The 26,458-nt window shown below is 41.0% G+C and overlaps 1 protein-coding gene across 2 annotated transcripts in view; it reads right to left on the bottom strand.

Annotated features, from left to right (window-relative positions):
* Positions 1-4,811: 4,811 nt before the first annotated feature.
* The window catches only part of LOC110485845 (EVI5-like protein), a 46,356-nt gene continuing 24,709 nt past the window's right edge, over positions 4,812-26,458 (bottom strand). The window contains exons 9-20 of one of the 2 annotated variants that reach the window (XM_021557035.3): positions 21,849-21,946; positions 21,556-21,616; positions 21,338-21,391; positions 20,730-20,762; positions 20,101-20,241; positions 13,989-14,105; positions 13,748-13,888; positions 13,225-13,392; positions 9,918-10,064; positions 9,099-9,194; positions 8,706-8,801; positions 4,812-7,023 (exon numbers count right to left, since the gene is read on the bottom strand). In XM_021557035.3, the coding sequence (XP_021412710.2) occupies positions 6,709-7,023; positions 8,706-8,801; positions 9,099-9,194; positions 9,918-10,064; positions 13,225-13,392; positions 13,748-13,888; positions 13,989-14,105; positions 20,101-20,241; positions 20,730-20,762; positions 21,338-21,391; positions 21,556-21,616; positions 21,849-21,946 (1,467 nt within the window). In that variant the 3' untranslated portion in view covers positions 4,812-6,708. The remainder of the gene's footprint in view (positions 7,024-8,705; positions 8,802-9,098; positions 9,195-9,917; positions 10,065-13,224; positions 13,393-13,747; positions 13,889-13,988; positions 14,106-20,100; positions 20,242-20,729; positions 20,763-21,337; positions 21,392-21,555; positions 21,617-21,848; positions 21,947-26,458) is intronic. The other variant, XM_021557036.3, reaches the window with a different exon arrangement.

Genomic DNA, 26,458 nt, shown 5'->3' with positions numbered 1-26,458 from the left:
GGATGAGGGGAGGATGGTGGGGTCACTTGAGTAACTTTCTGCAGAAAGTGTCACCACACACAAGTGTTGAGACAGGAGGGGGTTTCAAAATGGAGGTTAGAGAAGAGAGCGATGGAGAGGGAAAGCCCAAACAGAAATTAACTGGTAACCCAATGTCGTGATGAGCAGAGCGGGAGAGAAAGATAAGAGAGAGGGACAGCGAGCCAGAGAGGATAACGGGTTCAATGGAAGATTACAATGGATTTTATATCCAAATGAAGACAGGGGTGCACACAATCAACACAACGCTCGAGTCAGCACAACAACACCGTACCACCTCAACATGGCATCTGAGAATGTGTAGTGTCAATGTTCATTTCATATCAATCATCATCAAGTACAGAACACTGAAATGTTTTCATAATATTGTCTTTAATATCTTTATTACTGTCATTAATATACTTGACAACACATTGGTAGAATTGCAAGAGAGTGAACAAGGTTGGCGGGAGTAAAGTGGATACCGACCTGCTGTTACATACATGAGAGAAGTCCTACACCAGGGTTGTGTTTGAGGCACCAAACGGAAGAAAAGTGACTGAAACCGGGAGGGACTTCAATGGACGTGTCCAATAATAAACACAAATGTTTGTTTTCTGTTGCAGAACATTTGAAAAATATTTTACATTGTGTGCCCTAATGAATACAACCCAGGGTATGCATGAGGACACCGTCCATAAGGGGGAGTCTCCATGTTTCGTTTCTTTCTTCTTTGAGACACAGACAATGGCATGTATAGTGTTCCAGTTTCATTCTAACATTGTTTTATATATATATATATATATAAAATCTTAAACATATTGGGGATCCTTCAGTCCTAGCGCAACAGTGGCCTTCACCTTTGAGATATTTTTGGTGAACACCACCCTAAACCAGAGTGAAAATGCTGAACTGTCTATGAAAATTACATTTGATATACATGTAATTAATCTCCTATGTATAAATCTACCTACATTATGGCACTATATAAGATTTAAACATGGAACCCTACCATTCCCCACACCCTAAGATTTTAACCATGATCTTAGTTCAGATCAAAGAATAGCCATACCAACGCTAATCATAAAACTACATGGATGACAAATACTGAATCAGAGGGCATCTTCATGTGTATCAAAAAACTATTTTAGTCACAGTTATACCAGTTGTAGTTGGGACACTGGGGAGCTCCACGTCCGAGCACCATCTCTGAACAGCAGTATAGTGTTTGTGTTATGTGTAAATTAGACACTGTCTGGTAGTGTCTAATAGTGGTGTAAAGTACTTAAGTAAATACTACTTTAGTCGTTTTTTTGGTATCTGTACTTTACTTTTTATATTTGACAACTTTAGGAATTTAGTGGAGTAAAATAAATACAAATGGTGTACTTTTTACTCCATACATTTTCCCTGACACCCAAAAGTACTCGTTGCATTTTGAATGCTTAGCAGGACAGGAAAATGGTCAAATTCACACACTTATCAAGAGAACATCCCTGGTCATCCCGATTGCCTCTGATCTGGCAGACTCACTAAACACAAATGCTTAATTTGTAAATTATGTCTGAGTGTTGGAGTGTGCCCCTGGCTATCTGTAAATAAACAAAAAGCAAAACAAATTATACCGTCTGGTTTGTTGAATGTAGGGAATTTGAAATGATTTATACTTTACTTTTGATACTTAAGTATATTTAAAACCAAATACTTTTACTCAAGTAGTATTTTACTGGGTGACTCACTTTTGAGTAATTGTCTATTATAAAAAAGGTATCTTTACTTTTACTCAGGTTTGACTCAAGTACCTTTTCCACCACTGACCAAGACTATACTCTACCGCAGGTCGACAACACATGGCATCCGAACTCCCTCCCATTGCTAAAGTAATGCCGTAACTGACTGGTCCAGGATGTTACACCAGACAACAGTGATTTCAGCTGCTGCACTGGTTTAACCTCTAAAAAGGTGGTTATTTGTAATACTTGAGTGAGCGAAAGATGGGCTACGTGGCAGTGGAACCCCATTGGAAGAGCTCCCTTATTTCCTTGGCAGTTGGTGACAGGTTCCCCCTTCATCCAGCATCATTGTGTGACAAAAGCCAGGCACACAGCCAAATCTGAGTGCATGGCATAAGTTGAACATAAGAAAACAGAAAGCATGATACAAAGTTGGGATGCATAGGCTTGGTGGCATAGAGTCTTAGCTTGCTACACTAACCACTCCAAGCATCCACTTCAATCTAGAATCTTAGGATCTATATCTAGAATCTTAGGATCTATATCTAGAATCTATATCTAGAATCTTAGAATCTATATCTAGAATCTTAGAATCTATATTTAGAATCTTAGAATCTGTATCTAGAATCTTAGGATCTGTATCTAGAACCCTAGGATCTGTATCTAGAATCTTAGGATCTATATCTAGAATCTTAGGATCTATACAACACCCTATTTAATATAATACCACACATCCCCTGCAGTCTGCCTCAGCAAATCAACTCAATTATTATTGTGATATATTTATATTAATACTTTCGTTCAGGTTGTCATATTGTATAATTCAATAATATTCCATACGTTTCGCTTCCACTGTTGTAAGAATGTAGAAATGAGAAGTGTCTGCCACAGAAGTAAGACAACGCTCCTTCCATTTCCTTCCATCTATATAGAGTTTCTATGAAAACCACATGGAGCTTCTTTCTAGACGGCCATCATCGATTCCCATGATCAACTCTGTCCCATTGATATAAACACATAACATTTGAATGCTTTGGAAACATGACACCAAGCCGATGCATTCGTCTCCCCGCTCCTAATGACTGAGCTAAAGCTAATTCTCACAAGCATTTGTCATATATTCAAGACCATTGGGATGATATGCCACATGAGGTACAGTGCCTTGCGAAAGTATTCGGCCCCCTTGAACTTTGCGACCGTTTGCCACATTTCAGGCTTCAAACATAAAGATATAAAACTGTATTTTTTTGTGAAGAATCAACAACAAGTGGGACACAATCATGAAGTGGAACGACATTTATTGGATATTTCAAACTTTTTTAACAAATCAAAAACTGAAAAATTGGGCGTGCAAAATTATTCAGCCCCCTTAAGTTAATACTTTGTAGCGCCACCTTTTGCTGCGATTACAGCTGTAAGTCGCTTGGGGTATGTCTCTATCAGTTTTGCACATCGAGAGACTGAAATTTTTTCCCCATTCCTCCTTGCAAAACAGCTCGAGCTCAGTGAGGTTGGATGGAGAGCATTTGTGAACAGCAGTTTTCAGTTCTTTCCACAGATTCTCGATTGGATTCAGGTCTGAACTTTGACTTGGCCCTTCTAACACCTGGATATGTTTATTTTTGAACCATTTCATTGTAGATTTTGCTTTATGTTTTGGATCATTGTCTTGTTGGAAGACAAATCTCCGTCCCAGTCTCAGGTCTTTTGCAGACTCCATCAGGTTTTCTTCCAGAATGGTCCTGTATTTGGCTCCATCCATCTTCCCATCAATTTTAACCATCTTCCCTGTCCCTGCTGAAGAAAAGCAGGCCCAAACCATGATGCTGCCACCACCATGTTTGACAGTGGGGATGGTGTGTTCAGCTGTGTTGCTTTTACGCCAAACATAACGTTTTGCATTGTTGCCAAAAAGTTCAATTTTGGTTTCATCTGACCAGAGCACCTTCTTCCACATGTTTGGTGTGTCTCCCAGGTGGCTTGTGGCAAACTTTAAACGACACTTTTTATGGATATCTTTAAGAAATGGCTTTCTTCTTGCCACTCTTCCATAAAGGCCAGATTTGTGCAATATACGACTGATTGTTGTCCTATGGACAGAGTCTCCCACCTCAGCTGTAGATCTCTGCAGTTCATCCAGAGTGATCATGGGCCTCTTGGCTGCATCTCTGATCAGTCTTCTCCTTGTATGAGCTGAAAGTTTAGAGGGACGGCCAGGTCTTGGTAGATTTGCAGTGGTCTGATACTCCTTCCATTTCAATATTATTGCTTGCACAGTGCTCCTTGCGATGTTTAAAGCTTGGGAAATCTTTTTGTATCCAAATCCGGCTTTAAACTTCTTCACAACAGTATCTCGGACCTGCCTGGTGTGTTCCTTGTTCTTCATGATGCTCTCTGCGCTTTTAACGGACCTCTGAGACTATCACAGTACAGGTGCATTTATACGGAGACTTGATTACACACAGGTGGATTGTATTTATCATCATTAGTCATTTAGGTCAACATTGGATCATTCAGAGATCCACACTGAACTTCTGGAGAGAGTTTGCTGCACTGAAAGTAAAAGGGGCTGAATAATTTTGCACGCCCAATTTTTCAGTTTTTGATTTGTTAAAAAAGTTTGAAATATCCAATAAATGTCGTTCCACTTCATGATTGTGTCCCACTTGTTGTTGATTCTTCACAAAAAAATACAGTTTTATATCTTTATGTTTGAAGCCTGAAATGTGGCAAAAGGTCGCAAAGTTCAAGGGGGCCGAATACTTTCGCAAGGCACTGTATATACTAGGTAAAAATACTGCTCCCAGTCTGTTAACACCTGTGCATTATAGCCATCTGAAGCTGTAGTAACAGCACGCATCAGATAGTCAGATATTTTCAGTCAACACGTTCAACTGAATGTTTCCATCCATCCCTAAATTCTATTGGTAACAGGCAGTAGAAAGAGGAAGTGATGTCACAGTCGGCTGTTCTGGAAGGAGAGGTATTGATAATTCATCATTCAGTACCATGACTGAGACGAGAACAACAGAACAACAGAGAGAGTGATGACCCTGGTCCAACTTGATAATGATATTTATGATGATTTGATCAGTACACTTGTAGCTCGTAAATTATATATATTTTTGCCTCTGATCGGCAATGTCAACAAATTCTCATATTTTGTTCTCCCCCGTAACTCAAAATGAACACCTTCACATCACTCACACAGCCTTTTAAAGGACGCATGCCAATCCGTCCCAAACTAGACAAACTCTAGCCTCACCATTAGACAAAATGAATGATTGACTGAGCCATTGCTGTCCTCTTACAAGCACTTGTGTGTTGATATCTGCTTTTAGGGTTTAAAAATTCCTTAACACATTTCAAATAGATTATAAAAAGGAGTTGTTTATGTGTGGGTATTCTCACATGCTTAAGTCATGCTTAAGCCATAGGTAGAGACATCATTATGAAGTCTAGCCATGACCGTTCAACAATTTCTTCACAGTAGTTTTCGCACTCGCACCTGATTCCTAAGGGGTTGGTTGTAAAGTTCAACTGCATGTTGAGCAGATAGAACATAACTTAAAAGAAGACTGGGAGAAAGAAGGAAAATCATAGCAGCGCATTCGTTCGGTCTCTCTGACATGCATCGTCATGGACGCCGCCCGTTGACACCTCAGCCTCAGGATTCAAGTTGGCACAAAGGACCATGGGAACTAAAACATGTATAAAGTTTGGCCGCCGTTGGTATCCATCTATATATTTATATTTGTAGAGATATCTAAAAAAAAAAATATTAAAATAAATAACAACATAAATAATAGCAGAAAAAAAAAAAAGATTTGGCAACGTTGAGATTTTTGTTGTTGTTGACATGAGCCATCGTAAATCACTTGCCTTGTTTCAATTTGCAAGGCATTGAGACACACACAACATACAATTTCAGTAAGATAAAATGTTAATATTGATCTATGCATGTGATGTCATCTAGTAACATCCCTATGATATTGATGTGTACAAGTTCATACCATACTCCTTTCCTACCTCTATCCTTCCTTCCTTCCCTCTCGCTCTCATTTTTTTGAAGTGTGCATTGTGAGGTTACAGTGGAGGGTTGTTTCCATTGTAACAGGCAGTGCAGGTGGCTAATGGGTCTTCTTGGAATGATGGAATGGCAGAAAGAGAGAGATGGAGAGAGAGAGAGAAAAGGAGGAGGAAAGAGAGAGATGGAGGGAGACGGCGTGTTCCACATCTCGCTCATGGGACAGTACAGTACGAGCAGGGTCAAGCCCAACAAGTCATCCATCCATCTCATCTTTTACCGATCCCAAATCCATATGGAAGTCCTTCCAAACTTGAGGGGAATCATTTAATCAAAGTGATGTCCTATGCATCTCATAGTCACTGCTGTGTGGTATGGTTGGAGTATTGAAAGTTGAAAGCAATTTTTGGGGGTCAATTTTCAATCCTTTTTATTTTCTCGGCTTTCTGTGTGGATAGGATATGCTTGCTGCACAGTGAGCGAGCGTACTGAAGTTATCTGTTCTTCACTCAGGTCCGGAGTGCAGCGTGGAAACTAATGGCAAGGACAGGACAGGAGAGGACAGGGGAATATGACTGGAATTGACTCTACCCCCATAGGGAATATAGGGTCTGCCGGTAAAAATGTAGAGGAGAAAGAGATTCAGGGAGAGATATAGGGAGAGAGAGGGAGATAAAGAGAGGGATAACTGAAGAGAGAAGTAAAAGGGGGAGATGGAGAGAAGAGAATGACAAAAAGAGGAGAGACCATGGCGCCAACGCGAAGGAGGAGGGGAGGATGTCCGTTACAGGTTACAGTAGGAGTTTAGGGTGAGAACAGTAGTACAATAAAGTTGGGGTGAGTACAGCATCTCTAATACTAAAGGGATGCAGAGTACAGTATCTTTAGTAGTCTAGGTCAGGACCAGGTAGTTCCAGGGACCTCCATGGCTCAGTTGTCCAGGACCTCAGCACACACCATGCTAGTGTAGAGCTGCTGCGAGGGGCCGTGGTGGGGGTGGTCCGGGTGGGCCTCTGCTTCGCTGTCGGTGCTGCCCTCGCTGTCCAGCCTGGCCGAGGGGTGGGGGTGGGGCAGGGCAGTGTACATGGCATTGGGGGGGATGGGGCTGGGGAGAAGGTCCTCATCCGAGCTCAGGTAGTCGCCTCCGGCCGACGAGGGGCTAGCTAGACACAGATCCGGGTAGCCCCCGCCCCCGTCCCGGGAACTAGGGGCGAACTTGGAGCGCTGCCCGCGGAGCTGCCTGATCTAAAAGAGAAAGAAATAAGGTTATAGAAGATATTCATATCCGGGGATCATTATCACAGTCATCTAGGATATTACTGATAGAAAAAATAAAGAATTTTGATGCTGTTTCAGTTGGTGAGAAGAGTGTGTACCACTGGTTGGAAAGTGACCCATTTCTATAGAAACCTGGTATGGTGGTCTAGCCTGCAGTAACAGGCACATCAGACTGGGTGTAACCTTGTGGGTGTGTTCTAAATCTAGTACCTAGTACATTGATAAGGTCTGTCGATAAGCTTTACAGAAAGTCAGAGTACCTGTGGATTTTCAGCTGCCAGTACAGATTGAAGTCTGTTTTACTATGAAAGAACCTGCTGAAGCACCAACCACTTCACCTGTGTGTGTGTGTGTGTGTGTGTGTGTGTGTGTGTGTGTGTGTGTGTTCACATATGAAGCCTGCATCAATGACGTGTAGTGGGTGTCCCTTGCGTGACAAGCCACAGCCGGTCTCCAAATGCTTCAGCAAGTACATGTCTGTGTCTGCGTGAGTGTGTGAGTGTGTGCATGCGTAGATAAAACACTGATTCAGTACTTACAGAAAACTCTGAGATTTGTACTGTTAGGCTGGTAGGAGGGGGGAGGGTAGTGGTTAACCAATAGGAACACTATAACTAGGCACTCGCCCACCTCTTCCTCTTCAGTCTCGGTTTACACAGCAGAGCTCAATCATGTACACTATACTGGCTGGAAAAAAAACAGATCTGATTCTAGTTCAGCCCTTCTCGAAGTGTATCATGTTGTTCTGGGACAAAATCTGAATATTCAAAATTCATTGGTATGATAAACACTTTAGAATCATAACTTAAACTGTTACAAAAAATGTAAAAAATGTATGCTAATTCTACTAATTCTCTCCTACACCAAAACATGAATTAATTTGCAAAACAAATGCCCGGGATCTTTGAGACCGAAAAATGACTCCATGCTAATTTTGACTTTGTCACGAATGTTTCGGTACTCTATACATAAAGGCTCCATATGACGAATATAACCAATAGTATGCACTCTAAGAACTAGTGAACAGAAAAGGGCAAGTCAGTCCCATCACTCCCTTCTCACGCACAGCCGCTCTCTGAATGAGCAAGTGTATATTACGTGTGTGTGTGTGTGTGTGTGTGTGTGTGTGTGTGTGTGTGTGTGTGTGTGTGTGTGTGTGTGTAAGCATGTGAGAATCAGTGTTGTCTAGTTCTCACACGCATTCATCGCCCTCTTTCTGAGGGCTGGGGTTTTGAAGTGGTAGGGGGGGGGGGGGTAGGGGGGTACGTCTGTTCTGTGGTTGGAAATGTCATACAGAGGAAGGCCAGAGTAGTGATTCTAGTATGTCATGCTTCACGTGGCAGCCAACATCTATCATTTCAGAGAAATACAAAAAGCACGAGGGGATGCGATTTACATAGCTGGGTCTCAATGGCTAAACTAACGCCAGACACGAGGGCTTTTACTGGTGTGTGTGTGGGGGGGGGTCCCATGTGGCTCAGTTGGTGGAGCATTGCGCTTGCAACACCAGGGTTGTGGGTTCCATTACCACGGGGTGGACCAGTACCAACAAACAAACAAAAAGTATGAAAATGTATGAACTCACTTCCGTAAGTTGCTCTGGATAAGAGTGTCTGCAAAATGACTGTTAAACATTAAATGTGTGTGACCTCGTTCTTGAGCTCTCCGATCTGGTCTCGAAGCTGGGTGATGTACTGCCTGGAGTCAGAGTGGTTCAGCTGGCCCTGGATCAGACCCTCCTCCTTCTGTAGGACAGGGATGACACACACACACACACACACACACACACACACACACACAGGAGTCAGAGTGGTTCAGCTGGCCCTGGATCAGACCCTACTCCTTTTGTAGGACAGGGACAGGTGGATGAGATGCACACATACTCGCCCGCGTACGGACACAACCGAACAGTCAACGCCAAAGAAGCAGAGAAGACGATCTCCCCAATGTACACATGCCACCCAGAAGAAATCTAAACACACTTGACAATCACATCCATTCAATATGGAAGTCAAGTTCAGATCTGTGTACAAACACCCCACCTGTATCTCCAGCTCAGCTATCTTCTGTCTGAGCTCAGCCATGGCGGCCATGCTGTCAGCCTCCCGCAAGCGCACCGCCATCACCTCCTCTTTACTCTACAGAGAGGGGGAAGAGGGTGGTAGAAGAGAAAAGACAGAAAGAGAAAAATTACCTCTGGCGCAAAGCCTGAGTGAAAGCCACTAGCCCATCTAGTTGTGCAATAGAGTCTGTTTAAATTGCAGCCTCACACACAAAGCCCACTTATCAATGTCACCCTGGGCTGCTTCCATTTCCCACACCCTCTCCTTTATATATCTTTCTCCCACCATCTTCTCTTCTCTCACCTGGCAGTCAGTCCACTTATTCCACTACCTTCCTCCATCCTCCCCATACCATCTCCACTTCCCCTCTCCTCCCGCTTCCTTCCTCCATCCTCCCCATACCATCTCCACTTCCCCTCTCCTCCCGCTTCCATCCTCCATCCTCCCCATACCATCTCCACTTCCCCTCTCCTCCCGCTTCCATCCTCCATATACCATCTCCACTTCCCCTCTCCTCCCGCTTCCATCCTCCCCATACCATCTCCACTTCCCCTCTCCTCCCGCTTCCATCCTCCATCCTCCCCATTCCATCTCCACTTCCCCTCTCCTCCCGCTTCCATCCTCCATATTCCATCTCCACTTCCCCTCTCCTCCCGCTTCCATTCTCCATCCCTCCCTCTTTCTGCGCCTTCATCCCCGCTCTCCCTCCCGTCTTAACTTGCAGCCCACTTATTCCACACATATCAACGCTACCGTTGGCTACCTCTATTTTCCCCCTTCCCTCCGCCTCTACCCCACCTTGCAGTCGAGCTCGGCCCGTTTCCTCTTCATCTCGGTGAGCTGGGACTGCAGCCCCTTGTTCTGGCCCGCCAGCTGCTGCAGCCTCTCCTGCATGGCGGCGCTTTCCACCTCATGGCGCCCAATCAGCTTGCTGTGAATCTGGTTCTGAAGGTAAAGAGAGAGTGGGGACACTGTCAGAAGACTGAAAGCGTAATTAGTCATTCTGGATTAGCGTCTGCTAAATTACAAGTTTTTAAATGTAATGTGCAGCACAAGTCAAAAGTTTGCACACCTACTCATTCAAGGGTTATTTATTTTTACTATTTTCTACATTGTAGAATAATAGTGAAGACATCAAAACTATGAAATGACACATATGGAATCATGTAGTAACCAAAAAAAGTGTTAAACAAATCAAAATATATTTTAGATTTGAGATTTTTCAAAGTAGCCAAACTTTACCTTGAAGACAGCTTTTGCAAACTCTTGACATTCTCTCAACCAGCTTCAGGTGACCATGAGGTCACCTGGAACGCATTTCAATTAACAGGTGTGCCTTGTTAAAAGTTCATTTGTGAAATGTATTTCCTTCTTAATGAATTTGAGCCAATCAGTTGTGTTGTGACATGGTAGGGGCGGTATACAGAAGATAGCCCTATTTGATAAAAGACCAAGTCCATATTATGGTAAGAACAGATGAAATGAGCAAAGAAAAAGGACAGTCCATCATTACTTTAAGACATGAAGGTCAGTCAATATGGAACATTTCAAGAACTGAACATTTCTTCAAGTGCAGTCGCAAAAACCAAGCGCTATGATGAACCTGGCTCTCATGAGGACTGCCACAGGAAAGGAAGACCCAGAGTGACCTCTGCTGCAGAGGATAAGTTAGAGTTACCAGTCTCAGAAATTGCAACAGAGTTCAAGTAACAGACATCTTAACATCAACTGTTCAGAGGAGACTGAGTGAATTATGCCTTAGTGGTCGTATTGCTGCAAAGAAACCACAACTAAAGGAATCCAATAAGAAGAGACTTGCTTGGGCCAAAAAACACGAGCAATGGACATTAAACTGGTGGAAATTTGTCCTTCGGTCTGATGAGTATAGATTTGAGATTTTTGGTTCCAAACGCTGTCTTTGTGAGAGGCAGAGTAGGTGAACGGATGATCTCTGCATGTGTGGTTCCCACCGTGAAGCATGGAGGAGGTGGTGTGACGGTGCTTTGCTGGTGACACTGTCTGTTATTTATTTAGAATTCATGGCGCACTTAACCAGCATGACTACCACAGCATCTGCAGTGATATGCCACCCCATCTGGTTTGCGCTTAGTGGGACTATCATTTGTTTTTCAACAGGACAATGACCCAAAACACAACACCAGGCTGTGTAAGGGCTTTTTGACCAAGGAGGAGAATGATGGAGTGCTGCATCAGATGACCTGTCCTCCCCAAATCACCCGACCTCAAGTCAATTGAGATGGTTTGGGATGAGTCGGACCGCAGAGTGAATGAAAAGCAGCCAACAAGTGCTCCTTCAAGACATTTGGAAAAGCATTCCAGGTGAAGCTGGTTGAGAGAATTCCAAGCGTGTGCAAAGCTGTCATCAAGGCAAAGGGTGGCTATTTGAAGAATCTCAAATATAAAACATATTTTGATTTGTTTAACACGTTTTTGGTTACTACATGATTCCATATGTGTTATTTCATAGTTGTGATGTCTTCACTATTATTCTATAATGTAGAAAATAGTACAAAATAAATAAAAAACCCTTGAATGAGTAGGTGTGTCCAAACCTTTGACTGGTACTGTATATGATATTAGCTTTTAGGTCTTAATTTAAGGTTAGGTTAAAAATCTGCTATTTTGACTGGCTGTGCCAGCTAGTGACCATTCTGCAGCGCTGCCTCCAGTACATGAGTCATCCCAATAAATGCCAACCTGCGGCCCAAAGTGATGAACTGTAACGAAAATGTGTGTGTGTGTGTGTGTGTGTGTGTGTGTGTGTGTGTGTGTAGGCCTATGGTGTTGTATAGAGCTTTGAATAATCCACCACAAAAGTCAAACATCTCACTCATCAGGGTGAGAAACATGAGTGTGGAACTGAATGTTAAACACTTAGCGAGGTACTTTCCATAAATCGAAAAGATATATGTACACTATCATTCAAAAGTTTGGGGTCACTTAGAAATGCCCTTGTTTTTGAAAGAATAGGACATTTTCTGTCCATTTAAATAACATCAAATTGATCAGAAACACAGTGCAGACATTGTTAATGTTGTAAATGACTATTGTAGCTGGAAACGGCAGATTTTTTATGGAATATCTACATAGGTGTACAGAGGCCCATTATGAGCAACCATCACTCCTGCGTTCCAATGGCACGTTGTGTTAGCTAATCCAAGTTTATCATTTTAAAAGGCTACTTGATCATTAGAAAACACTTTTGCAATTATGTTAGCACAGCGGAAAACTGTTGTTCTGATTAAAGAAGCAATAAAACTGGCCTTCTTTAGACTAGTTGAGTATCTGGAGCATCAGCATTTGTGGGTTCGATTACAGGCTCAAAATGACCAGAAACAAAGAGCTTTCTTCTGAAACTTGTCAATCTATTCTTGTTCTGAGAAATGAAGGCTATTCCATGCGAGAAATAGCCAAGAAACTGAAGATCTCGTATAACGCTGTGTACTACTCCCTTCACAGAACAGCCCAAACTGGCTCTAACCAGAATAGAAAGAGGAGTGGGAGGCCCCGGTGCACAACTGAGCAAGAGGACAAGTGCATTACAGTGTCTAGTTTGAGAAACAGACGCCTCACAAGTCCTCAATTAGCAGCTTAATTAAATAGTACCCGCAAAACACCAGTCTCAACGTCAACAGTGAAGAGGCGACTCCGGGCTGCTGGCCTTCTAGGCAGAGTTTCAAAGAAAAAGCCATATCTCAGACTGGCCAATAAAAAGAGAAGATTAAGATGGGCAAAAGAACACAAACACTAGAAGGCCAGCATCCCGGAGTCAGGATGTTGAGGTTGAGACTGGTGTTTTGCAGGTACTATTTGGGATTTATCTACCATTTCCACATAGTATTTGTAGTAGTAGTTACCCCGTAGTCATTTAGGCCTAATGAAAGTCTCCATTAGAAATGTGAGCCAATACGATTTATTTCCCTAGGCTGGTCCCAGTACTGTTTGTGCCATCTTGCCAACTCCTATGGTCATTGTTACGTGAGACAGACCTGAGATCAGACTAAGGAAATAACACACAATGGATCACTTTTATTTAGACAGAGCACAAACAGATTTGGCATCAGGCTAAAGTTCCTCCACTGACCTTGCTCTCCAGCTGTATGGCTTGGAGTTTGACCTCCCTGAGTTCAGCCTGGGCCTGGGCCTCTCTCAGACGCACCCCCATCAGCTTCTCCTGCAGCTCATTCAGGGCGTTCTTCTTGGGGGATTCCTTCCAGTGACCTCCACCCCCGCCTCCTTTTGACATGTGGAGCTGGAGAGAGAGAGGAACGGAGATGAAGAACAGGTTAGAGAGCCACAACCAATGTGCATCGGTTCTCTATCTATCTCTCCCTAAAGTCACTCGCTCTGAGACCTTGAAGTAGTTGTTCCCCTTGGTCTGCAAGGGCCGTGGCTTTCGTGGAGCGACGGGTAACGATGATTTGAGGGTGACTGTTGTCAATGTGTGCAGAGAGTGCCTGGTTCTAACCCAGGTTGGGGCGAGGAGAGGGACGGAAGCAACACTGCTACATAAGCACAGTCCTTCTAGTCACCTCTACTATGCTCTCCCCTTCTGAAGCCTTCAGTTCCCTACTGTACAGCTCTCTGCTCTGTGGTGTGTTACTTACCTGCCAGCGCTGGTTGAGCTCGGTCACCGTGTCCTGCATCTCTCTGAAGGAGTGCAGTGTCTCCAGCTCTCGGAGCTTCACCAGCTTCAGCTCATCCTGCAGCTGGGCCACGTTGTTCTCATCAGGCAGAGAGCTGCTCCTCTGGAACACAAACACACACACGCATGATAAAGATATGAAACATACAAATATAACCACACACACACACACACACAGGTGTGGTTGAGCTCGGTTCTCTTACCTTCTCTAGGTCCAGTACTTTGTCCTGCATCTCTTTGAGGGCTCCCAGTAGCTCTGCCTCCTGCAGCCGGGACTGCTCCAGCTGCGTCTGCAGACCGGTCACAAACTGCTCTGTGTACTGAGAAACAACACATGGACCAATTATAAACGGAGACAACACACTGGGACCAATCCCAAACTGACACTACACATATCAACCAATCAATCAAACTGCTCTGTGTACTAAGGCATCAGAAGATAAAGATCCTCCACTCAGCACAGTCAGAAGAGGGCTGGCCAACCCTCAGAGCCTGGATCCTCTCTAGGTTTCTTCCTAGGTTCCTGCCTTTCAAGGGAGTTTTTCCTAGCCACCGTGCTTCTACATCTGGATTGCTTGCGGTCTGGGAATCTAGGCTGTGTTTCTGCATAGCAGTTTGCCACTGCTAACTCAAAAAGGCCTTTTTAAAATACATTTGATTGGTTGATGGGTCAGAAGAATGTCTGTCTAAATGGCTGTTTTCTATTGATATGGAAATGGAAAACCACACAATGTCTATCAGTGTATCCACCAGGTAGATTCACCTCATTTGTGGACACCGAAGTAGATAAATGAGTGATGTACTAAAAGGAGATGTGGAGTACAGCTCTGTGTAGCTGTGGTAGTTGTGGTGAGATGGACAGAAGGGATGTGGGTTGGCAAAAGGGGGAAACCAACCCAAAAAAACATTCTGTTTCTCACTAGATGCAGTTCAGAGAGAAGAGACTGAAAGAGAGAGCTGGTGAGATCGAGAGAGAACATTGGGACAAACCAATATCTGTGTATGTGTATGCATGGCATAAAGGCCTTTCTTTATTTGTGAATTAAAGTACCCACTCGGTTTCAATGTGAGAGAGAAGTGAGAGGTGGGGGTGTGTGAATTCTGGCTTGGTAATATACCCAGGCTAGTCATCGGAGGCACAACACATACTCTGACCACACCTGAAACTCCAAATCAATAGCAACACCACACACACCTATACCACTGATTCTCTCCATGGCTCCAATTCTAGTAGATCTAAACTTAGTTCAACTGGCGTTGAAAGACTAACGGAGGAGGAGGAGACAGTCAAGGAAACAATGTTGAGACGTGCTCTCACATTAGTGTGACTGCTGTGTCTGACTATGAAGAGAAACAGCACATTGTTACAACACTGTACACACTGTACATAGCCAAAATATGACATTGGAAATGTCTCTATTCCTTTGAAACGTTTGTGAGTGTAATGTTTATTTCTGTTTATTATCCATTTCATTTGCTTTGGCAATGTGACCATGTTTCCCCATGCCAATGAAACCCTTTGAATTGAAACTGAGAAACTAACGTCTGTAGAAAGAGTTGTGGTTCCTGACACATTCAGTAACAGAAACACATCGTCTTTTGTTTTTTGCCGTAGTTGGGAACTTGCATTCAAAACGGATTCAAGCGCCGACTGACTCACGCGTGTTTGAATAGACTAAAATAGTGTGTGTGTGAGAAAGATAAAAAAAAAAAAATATATATATATAAATATATATATATATATATAAAAATTAAAACAACATTCTACACACATGATGCAGTGCACCGTGAGGCAAAGTCACAGAGGAGCATTCGGTGTTTCTGTAGCATACAACACACACTAACACACAAGGACAGGCGACACACAGCTGCTAACACACAGCCACAATAGAATAACTGAAGCCCTATTGTAGTGGACCAGCTGGGCTACAGGCATTGTCTGTCTGTCTACCCATTCAACATCACACTAATTGTCCACCTCACCATGGCGGTCTGTCTACATCTATACATTAGAATGCTCATACAACTGGCTTATACCACACCAGCCCTGGGTGAACACAATGTTATAACACTATGGATTTAGAACAGGTCAAACATCAAACTCTATACAATGACTACCGCCCCCGTAGCACTCACCTCGGTAGCCATGAACTGCTTTGAAAGGCTGGTCATGGCTCACATCAACGCCATCATCTCGCAAACCCCTTTTCCCACTGCAATTCCCATACCGCCTCAGATCCACAGACGACACAATCTCAATTGCACTCCACACTGCCCTTTCCCACCTGGACAAAAGGAACACCTATGTGAGAATGCTGTTCATTGACTACAGCTCAGCGTTCAATGGCATAGTGCCCACAAAGCTCATCACTAAGCTAAGGAACCTGGGACTAAACACCTCCCTCTGTAACTAGATCTTGGACTTTCTGAAGGGCCGTCCCCAGGTGGTAAGGGTAGGTAACAACACGTCTGCAACGCTGATCTTCAACACGGGGGCCCCTCTGGGGTATGTGCTTAGTCCCCTCCTGTACACTCCCTTTTCACCCATGACTGTGTGGCCTCACACGACTCCAACACCATCATTAAGTTTGTTGACGACACAACGGTGGTAGGCCTGATCACCGACAACGATGAGACAGTCAGAGACCTGGTAGTGTGGTGCCAGGACAACAACCTCTCCCTCAACGTGAGCAAGACAAAGGAATTGATTGTGAACTACAGGATAAGAAGGCCCCAAAAAATTGGCAAAGACTCCAGTCACTGTTCCCTCTGCTACTGCTCGGCAAGCGGTACCAGAATGCCAAGTCTAGGTCCAAAAGGCTCCTTATCAGCTTCTACCCCCAAGACATATGACTGCTGAACAATTAATCAAATGGCCACCCAGACTATTTGCATTGGCTCCCCCACCCCCTTTGTTTTTTACACTGCTGCTACTCACTGTTTATTATCAATGCATAGTCATTTCACCCCTACCTGCATGTACAAATGACCATAATTGCCTCGACTAACCTGTTCTCCCACACATTGACTTGGTACCAGTATCCCCTGTATATAGCAGCGTTATTGTTATTTTAATGTTCCTTTTTTTACTGAGGTTTATTTAGTAAATCTTTTCTCAACTCTATTTTCTTAAAACTACATTATTGGGTAAAGGGCTTGTAAGTATTCGGCGCATGTGACAAATAAAATTGATTTGGATTTATAATGTACGGTGTTGCTCTGCTGGCAACTGAATGCAATAATTCTACATTAAAAAGAGTCAACACATTGACAAGCAACACCGTCCTAAAAACACACAGAATTACTGTAAGTGAGCATAGAACAGTTACTTTGGTAGTGATTCAGTTTCTGTAATTTAAGTGACTTTTTCAGATATAACCCATGACGAGAAACTAAGAAAGTGTTTGACAGCCTTTCCACTATCATCAAAGCGCTACCCAAACACTTACGATAAGACGATAATCAACTTGGTCCTAAACGTACGAATCAAACATCCATACGCGCATTATGCTGAACTGTTTGGAAAACACATGTTGTTATTATGTTACATGGTATAAAGAGCAAAGGGGCAGAATAACATGTATACACTGCAACAGTTGACTCTAAGACATACAGTGGGGGAAAAAAGTATTTAGTCAGCCACCAATTGTGCAAGTTCTCCCACTTAAAAAGATGAGAGAGGCCTGTACTTTTCATCATAGGTACACTTCAACTATGACAGACAAAATGAGAAAACAAATCCAGAAAATCCCATTGTAGGATTTTTTATGAATTTATTTGCAAATTATGGTGGAAAATAAGTATTTGGTCAATAACAAATGTTTCTCTCAATACTTTGTTATATACCCTTTGTTGGCAATGACAGAGGTCAAACGTTTTCTGTAAGTCTTCACAAGGTTTTCACACACTGTTGCTGGTATTTTGGCCCATTCCTCCATGCAGATCTCCTCTAGAGCAGTGATGTTTTGGGGCTGTTGCTGGGCAACACGGACTTTCAACTCCCTCCAAAGATTTTCTATGGGGTTGAGATCTGGAGACTGGCTAGGCCATTCCAGGACCTTGAAATGCTCCTTACGAAGCCACTCCTTCGTTGCCCTGGCGGTGTGTTTGGGATCATTGTCATGCTGAAAGACCCAGACACGTTTCATCTTCAATGCCCTTGCTGATGGAAGGAGGTTTTCACTCAAAATCTCACGATACATGGCCCCATTCATTCTTTCCTTTACACGGATCAGTCGTCCTGGTCCCTTTGCAGAAAAACAGCCCCAAAGCATAATGTTTCCACCCCCATGCTTCACAGTAGGTATGGTGTTCTTTGGATGCAACTCAGCATTCTTTGTCCTCCAAACACAACGAGTTGAGTTTTAACCAAAAAGTAATATTTTGGTTTCATCTGACCATATGACATTCTCCCAATCTTCTTCTGGATCATCCAAATGCTCTCTAGCAAACTTCAGACGGGCCTGGAAATGTACTGGCTTAAGCAGGGGGACACGTCTGGCACTGCAGGATTTGAGTCCCTGGCGGCGTAGTGTGTTACTGATGGTAGGCTTTGTTACTTTGGTCCCAGCTCTCTGCAGGTCATTCACTAGGTCCCCCCGTGTGGTTCTGGTATTTTTGCTCACCGTTCTTGTGATCATTTTGAACCCACGGGGTGAGATCTTGCGTGGAGCCCCAGATCGAGGGAGATTATCAGTGGTCTTGTATGTCTTCCATTTCCTAATAATTGCTCCCACAGTTGATTTCTTCAAACCAAGCTGCTTACCTATTACAGATTCAGTCTTCCCAGCCTGGTGCAGGTCTACAATTTTGTTTCTGGTATCCTTTGTCAGCTCTTTGGTCTTGGCCATAGTAGAGTTCGGAGTGTGACTGTTTGAGGTTGTGGACAGGTGTCTTTTATACTGATAACAAGTTCAAGCAGGTGCCATTAATACAGGTAACGAGTGGAGGACAGAGGAGCCTCTTAAAGAAGAAGTTACAGGTCTGTGAGAGCCAGAAATCTTGCTTGTTTGTAGGTGACCAAATACTTATTTTCCACCATAATCAGCAAATAAATTCATTAAAAATCATACAATGTGATTTTCTTTCTCATTTTGTCTGTCATAGTTGAAGGGTACCTATGATGAAAATTACAGGCCTCTCTCATCTTTTTAAGTGGGATAACTTGCACAATTGGTGGCTGACTAAATACTTTTTTGCCCCACTGTATTTTCTTTAAATTGTATATACACGAATAATATATATTTTGACCATTAATTATGACCAGTGGTGGAAAATGTACTAAATTCTAATACTTGAGTAAAAGTAAGTGTCCCCCAGTAAAATACTACTAGTAGAAGTCTAAAAGGATTTGGTTTTAAATATACTTAAGTAGCAAAAACGAATTATTTAATTCCTTATATTAAGCAAACCAGACAGCACCATTTTCTTGTTTTATTCTTATTTATTTACAGATAGCCAGGGTCACACTCCAACACTCAGACATAATTTAAAAATGAAGAGTTTGTGTTTAGTGAGTCTGCCAGATCAGAGGCAGTAGGGATGGCCAGGGATGTTCTCTTGATAAGTGTGCGAATTTGACTATTTTCTGTCCTGCTAAGCATTCAAAATGTAAAGAGTACTTTTGGGTGTCAGGGAAAAGGTATGGGGTAAAAAGTACAGAATTTTTCATTACTAACATAGTGAAGTAAAAGTTGTCAAAAATATAAATAGTAAAGTACAGATACCCCAAAATACTACTTAAGTAGTACTTTACATCACTGATTATGATGCAGACCGATACTGTCTATCATCCAACATCCACTAACTGTGCCACTCTGGCTAGATTGAGGTCACAACTCAACACAAACTGACTTGGGGAAATTCACTTTGACACTTCACAGTTCTCACCAACACCAGCCTTTATTTATTTTTTTCTCACCGAATAATTTGTCAATGTCATTGATGTAGAATGTAATTAAATGACAAGTACAATTTGCTAAAAATCATTTCAATATTTTACGAGCAGAAGACTGTCCGAATGAGTCAGTTCCCCAAACAAGAACAAGAAAAAAAAATCCACAAGGGCAACCACAGACTATAAAGCCTAGTGCTGGTATTTTTCCATAACAGTCACTGGCACATCAAAAACATGTTTTGCCAATTTGTAACTTTTAGAGCTTGTTATCCATTGCAATAGACTTGTATTTGATCATTTTGCTCATAATCTCTGAGTGAAAGCCTAAGACGGGTGCACTGTTCATCAAAGCCTGACTTTAGTTCAGTCCCTGCCCCATCCCAATATCCCACCCACACTGACTCCAGATCATTCCTTACCTTCTCCCGCTGCAGTTCTCCGATGGTGTCCTGGGCTTTCTCCAGGTTCTGACTGGTCACACTGAACTGCTGCCTCACCACCGCCAGCTCCCGCTTGATCACGTAGTTCTCCTCCGCCTCCTGCGCCCGCGTCACCTGACCCTGGAATAGTGAAGACACAGGGTCAGAGACCAGAGGGGGCCGTGTCAGTTATAGGGAATATGTCTGGGGGGGTGGGGGTATGGACATCGTTGGTTTGAATTTAGAGGGAATTGGTGCTTAGCTTTAACACTTTCACTATTGGAGGTTAGATATTAGGAGTTTGACAGTGTAGAATATGAAATGGCACTTCTGTATCCATTCCGATTAGGTTGCAATTACCCTGTAAAGACATTTCTGTCCTAATAAATGACAAAGGGCATAAAACACTGCCTGTGTTTCGACGAGCCACATGCAGTGTTAGAGCACCTGCCATGGACACACATGCGGTCACAGGGGGAGCATGGTCTGACGGACAGACAGACAAACAAAACATTCTCTCATGCAGAAGTCAGGCACTGATCGGTCACTGTCATTGCAGACAGAGAGAGGAAGTGCAGGAGGAAGGAAGGTGTTAAGAGAGGAGGAGAGATGGTTTTCCAGTACCGTACCTGTATCAGCCTGTCTGCTAGAGCAGCACTTTCCTACAACACCAGTGAAGGAGAGGAAGAAGATAAGACAATAAAAGGAGGATAAGGAGAGAATAGGGAGACATAAAGACAAAGAGGAGTGAAGGATAAGAACAGGGCGAGCGTGTAACGGAAACGTGACAACAGAAAATAAACAAGAGGGTGAGACAGAAATAAATAAATCACAGTACAGAGTGAAAGAGCGGCAGTGGGTTTGTGTGAGAGAAGGAATAAAAAGAGGACAGAAAGACAACAAGCATTACTCAGAGAACAACAGGAGAGAAGCAAGAGGGGAAGAAAAACCAGAGTGCTTGGAAAAGGAGGAGAGACTCAGTGGCTCCGGTCTAGAATAAGGCCCATCCATTTCAATCATCCATTCACGCACACAAAATCAACAGACATGATCTCTGTCTTTAGGTGCATTCACAACTTAAGTCACCTCACTTATTCTGTAAATGTGACAGGATATAAGTCTTGGTTGGCATATTTTAGCTTCATGTTCCTGGCTGTGTTTTATTGTCCATCATAAACCTTATTCGCAATAGCACGAAAGTGAGTGTCTGACTCGAAGCCAAGTTTCCATCTCTTACCTTCTCCAATGTCTCAATCCTCTGCTTCAGAAGCCTGTTCTCTGTGCGTAACCTCTGTGGATGTGTATTTCAAACGGGTAGAGAGACCGTTAGGAACATGTATTAGTCATTATACAAAGCTTATAAATCTGTTGGTCTATTAATAGATTAGCTCAAAGAAGTTAAGACACGTGAGCACACACACACACACACACACACACACACACACACACACACACCTTGATCTCTATCTGCTCCTCCATCTCTTTGTTCTTGATTGTGGTGTACTCTTTCTCCAACCTGGCAAATAAAAGCATTTTAGCAGAGTTAGATTCATACAATGCGTTTCCATTTTCCATTTATGCATTTGACTGTGTGCAAATCAAACTGAAACGAATCATCTTAAACTGAAAGCATGCTTTGTATAGTAACACCACCACAAATCAGGGCCCATTGGGCCATATGAACTGTAGTCTACAACCTAGAGCCAGTATTGTTATTCTAATGAACAGTGATTAGAAGCAGAGCCTACTTCTTCATCCTCTTGGGGTTGTATTTGACCTGGTAGGCCCTCAGGATCAGCTTGTCTGGGCAGCTGTCAAACTGGTGAGGGATCAACTTCTGGAAGTGCTGCGAGAGAAGGAAGAGACATGGTTAGAGCTTCATAGAATACACTCTGAGCGAGAATATGTCCTGTTAATACACTCTGAACGAGAATATGTCCTGTTAATACACTCTGAATGAGAATATATGTCTCCTGTTAATACACTCTGAATGAGAATATGTCCTGTAAATACACTCTGAATGAGAATATGTCTCCTGTTAATACATTCTGAACGAGAATATGTCCTGTTAATACACTCTGAATGAGAATATGTCCTGTTAATACACTCTGAACGAGAATATGTCTCCTATTAATACACTCTGAATGAGAATATGTCTCCTGTTAATACACTCTGAACGAGAATATGTCTCCTGTTAATACACTCTGAACGAGAATATGTCCTGTTAATACACTCTGAATGAGAATATATGTCTCCTGTTAATACACTCTGAATGAGAATATGTCCTGTAAATACACTCTGAATGAGAATATGTCTCCTGTTAATACATTCTGAACGAGAATATGTCCTGTTAATACACTCTGAATGAGAATATGTCCTGTTAATACACTCTGAACGAGAATATGTCTCCTGTTAATACACTCTGAATGAGAATATGTCTCCTGTTAATACACTCTGAACGAGAATATGTCTCCTGTTAATACACTCTGAACGAGAATATGTCCTGTTAATACACTCTGAATGAGAATATGTCTCCTGTTAATACACTCTGAACGAGAATATGTCTCCTGTTAATACACTCTGAACGAGAATATGTCCTGTTAATACACTCTGAATGAGAATATGTCTCCTGTTAATACACTCTGAACGAGAATGTCTCCTGTTAATACACTCTGAACGAGAATATGTCTCCTGTTAATACACTCTGAACGAGAATATGTCTCCTGTTAATACACTCTGAATGAGAATGTGTCTCCTGTTAATACACTCTGAACGAGAATGTGTCTCCTGTTAATACACTCTGAACGAGAATGTGTCTCCTGTTAATACACTCTGAACGAGATTGTGTCTCCTGTTAATACACTCTGAACGAGAATATTTCTCCTGTTAATACACTCTGAACGATAATATGTCTCCTGTTAATACACTCTGAATGAGAATGTGTCTCCTGTTAATACACTCTGAACGAGAATATGTCTCCTGTTAATACACTATGAACGATAATATGTCTCCTGTTAATACACTATGAAAAGGAATAATATGTATGTTAATACACTCTGAAAGGGAATAATATGTCCTGTTAATACACTATGAAAAATAATATGTCCTGTTAATACACTATGAAAAATAATATGTCCTGTTAATACACTATGAAAAACAATATGTCTGTTAATACACTAGGAAAAATAATAATATGTTCTGTTCATACACTATGAAAGGGAATAATATGTCCTGTTCATACACTCTGAACGAGAATATGTCTCCTGTTAATACACTATGAACGAGAATATGTCTCCTGTTAATACACTATGAACGAGAATATGTCTCCTGTTAATACACTATGAACGAGAATATGTCTCCTGTTAATACACTATGAACGAGAATATGTCTCCTGTTAATACACTATGAACGAGAATATGTCTCCTGTTAATACACTATGAACGAGAATATGTCTCCTGTTAATACACTATGAACGAGAATATGTCTCCTGTTAATACTCTCTGAACGAGAATATGTCTCCTGTTAATACACCATGAAAAGTAATATGTCTGTTAATACACTATGAAAAATAACATGTCTGTTAATACACTCTGAAAAATAACATGTCTGTTAATACACTATGAAAAATAACATGTCTGTTAATACACTATGAAAAATAACATGTCTGTTAATACACTATGAAAAATAACATGTCTGTTAATACACTCTGAAAGGGAATAATATGTCCTGTTAATACACTCTGAAAGGGAATAATATGTCTGTTAATACACTCTGAAAGGGAATAATATGTCTGTTAATACACTCTGAAAGGGAATAATATGTCCTGTTAATACACTCTGAAAGGGAATAATATGTCCTGTTAATACACTATGAAAAATAATATGTCTGTTAATACACTATGAAAGGGAATAATATGTATGTTAATACACTCTGAAAGGGAATAAATAATATGTCTGTTAATACACTCTGAAAGAGAATAATATGTCCTGTTAATACACTCTGAAAGGGAATAATATGTCTGTTAATACACTCTGAAAGGGAATAATATGTCTGTTAATACACTCTGAAAGGGAATAATATGTCTGTTAATACACTCTGAAATAGAATAATATGTCCTGTTAATACACTATGAAAAATAATATGTCTGTTAATACACTATGAAAGGGAATAATATGTCTGTTAATACACTCTGAAAGGGAATAATATGTCTGTTAATACACTCTGAAAGAGAATAATATGTCCTGTTAATACACTCTGAAAGGGAATAATATGTCTGTTAATACACTCTGAAAGGGAATAATATGTCTGTTAATACACTATGAAAAATAACATGTCTGTTAATACACTCTGAAAGGGAATAATATGTCCTGTTAATACACTCTGAAAGGGAATAATATGTCTGTTAATACACTCTGAAAGGGAATAATATGTCTGTTAATACACTCTGAAAGGGAATAATATGTCCTGTTAATACACTATGAAAGGGAATAATATGTCTGTTAATACACTCTGAAAGGGAATAATATGTCCTGTTAATACACTATGAAAAATAATATGTCTGTTAATACACTATGAAAGGGAATAATATGTCTGTTAATACACTCTGAAAGGGAATAAATAATATGTCTGTTAATACACTCTGAAAGAGAATAATATGTCTGTTAATACACTCTGAAAGGGAATAATATGTCCTGTTAATACACTCTGAAAGGGAATAATATGTCCTGTTAATACACTATGAAAAATAATATGTCTGTTAATACACTATGAAAGGGAATAATATGTATGTTAATACACTCTGAAAGGGAATAAATAATATGTCTGTTAATACACTCTGAAAGAGAATAATATGTCCTGTTAATACACTCTGAAAGGGAATAATATGTCTGTTAATACACTCTGAAAGGGAATAATATGTCTGTTAATACACTCTGAAAGGGAATAATATGTCTGTTAATACACTCTGAAATAGAATAATATGTCCTGTTAATACACTATGAAAAATAATATGTCTGTTAATACACTCTGAAAGGGAATAATATGTCTGTTAATACACTCTGAAAGGGAATAATATGTCCTGTTAATACACTATGAAAGGGAATAATATGTCTGTTAATACACTCTGAAAAATAATATGTCTGTTAATACACTCTGAAAGGGAATAATATGTCCTGTTAATACACTATGAAAAATAATATGTCTGTTAATACACTATGAAAGGGAATAATATGTCTGTTAATACACTCTGAAAGGGAATAAATAATATGTCTGTTAATACACTCTGAAAGAGAATAATATGTCTGTTAATACACTCTGAAAGGGAATAATATGTCTGTTAATACACTCTGAAAGGGAATAATATGTCCTGTTAATACACTATGAAAGGGAATAATATGTCTGTTAATACACTCTGAAAAATAATATGTCTGTTAATACACTCTGAAAGGGAATAATATGTCCTGTTAATACACTATGAAAAATAACATGTCTGTTAATACACTCTGAAAGGGAATAATATGTCCTGTTAATACACTCTGAAAGGGAATAATATGTCCTGTTAATACACTATGAAAAATAATATGTCTGTTAATACACTATGAAAGGGAATAATATGTCTGTTAATACACTCTGAAAGGGAATAAATAATATGTCTGTTAATACACTCTGAAAGAGAATAATATGTCTGTTAATACACTCTGAAAGGGAATAATATGTCTGTTAATACACTCTGAAAGGGAATAATATGTCTGTTAATACACCCTGAAAGGGAATAATATGTCCTGTCAATACACTCTGAAAGAGAATAATATGTCTGTTAATACACTCTGAAAGATAATAATATGTCTGTTAATACACTATGAAAGGGAATAATATGTCTGTTAATACACTCTGAAAGGGAATAATATGTCCTGTTAATACACTATGAAAAATAATATGTCTGTTAATACACTATGAAAGGGAATAATATGTCTGTTAATACACTCTGAAAGAGAATAATATGTCCTGTTAATACACTCTGAAAGGGAATAAAATGTCTGTTAATACGCTATGAAAGGGAATAATATGTCTGTTAATACACTCTAAAAGGGAATAATATGTCTGTTAATACACTCTAAAAGGGAATAATATGTCTGTTAATACACTCTGAAAGGGAATAATATGTCTGTTAATACACTCTAAAAGGGAATAAAATGTCTGTTAATACGCTATGAAAGGGAATAATATGTCTGTTAATACACTCTAAAAGGGAATAATATGTCTGTTAATACACTCTGAAAGGGAATAATATGTCTGTTAATACACTCTAAAAGGGAATAATATGTCTGTTAATACACTCTGAAAGGGAATAATATGTCTG

This window comes from Oncorhynchus mykiss, chromosome 13 (assembly GCF_057628025.1).
Source record: "Oncorhynchus mykiss isolate SJ-2025 chromosome 13, ASM5762802v1, whole genome shotgun sequence".
NCBI lineage: Eukaryota > Metazoa > Chordata > Actinopteri > Salmoniformes > Salmonidae > Oncorhynchus > Oncorhynchus mykiss.
The sequence above is the reverse complement of the archived record's forward strand: the minus strand, read 5'-3'. Positions and strand labels throughout refer to the sequence as shown.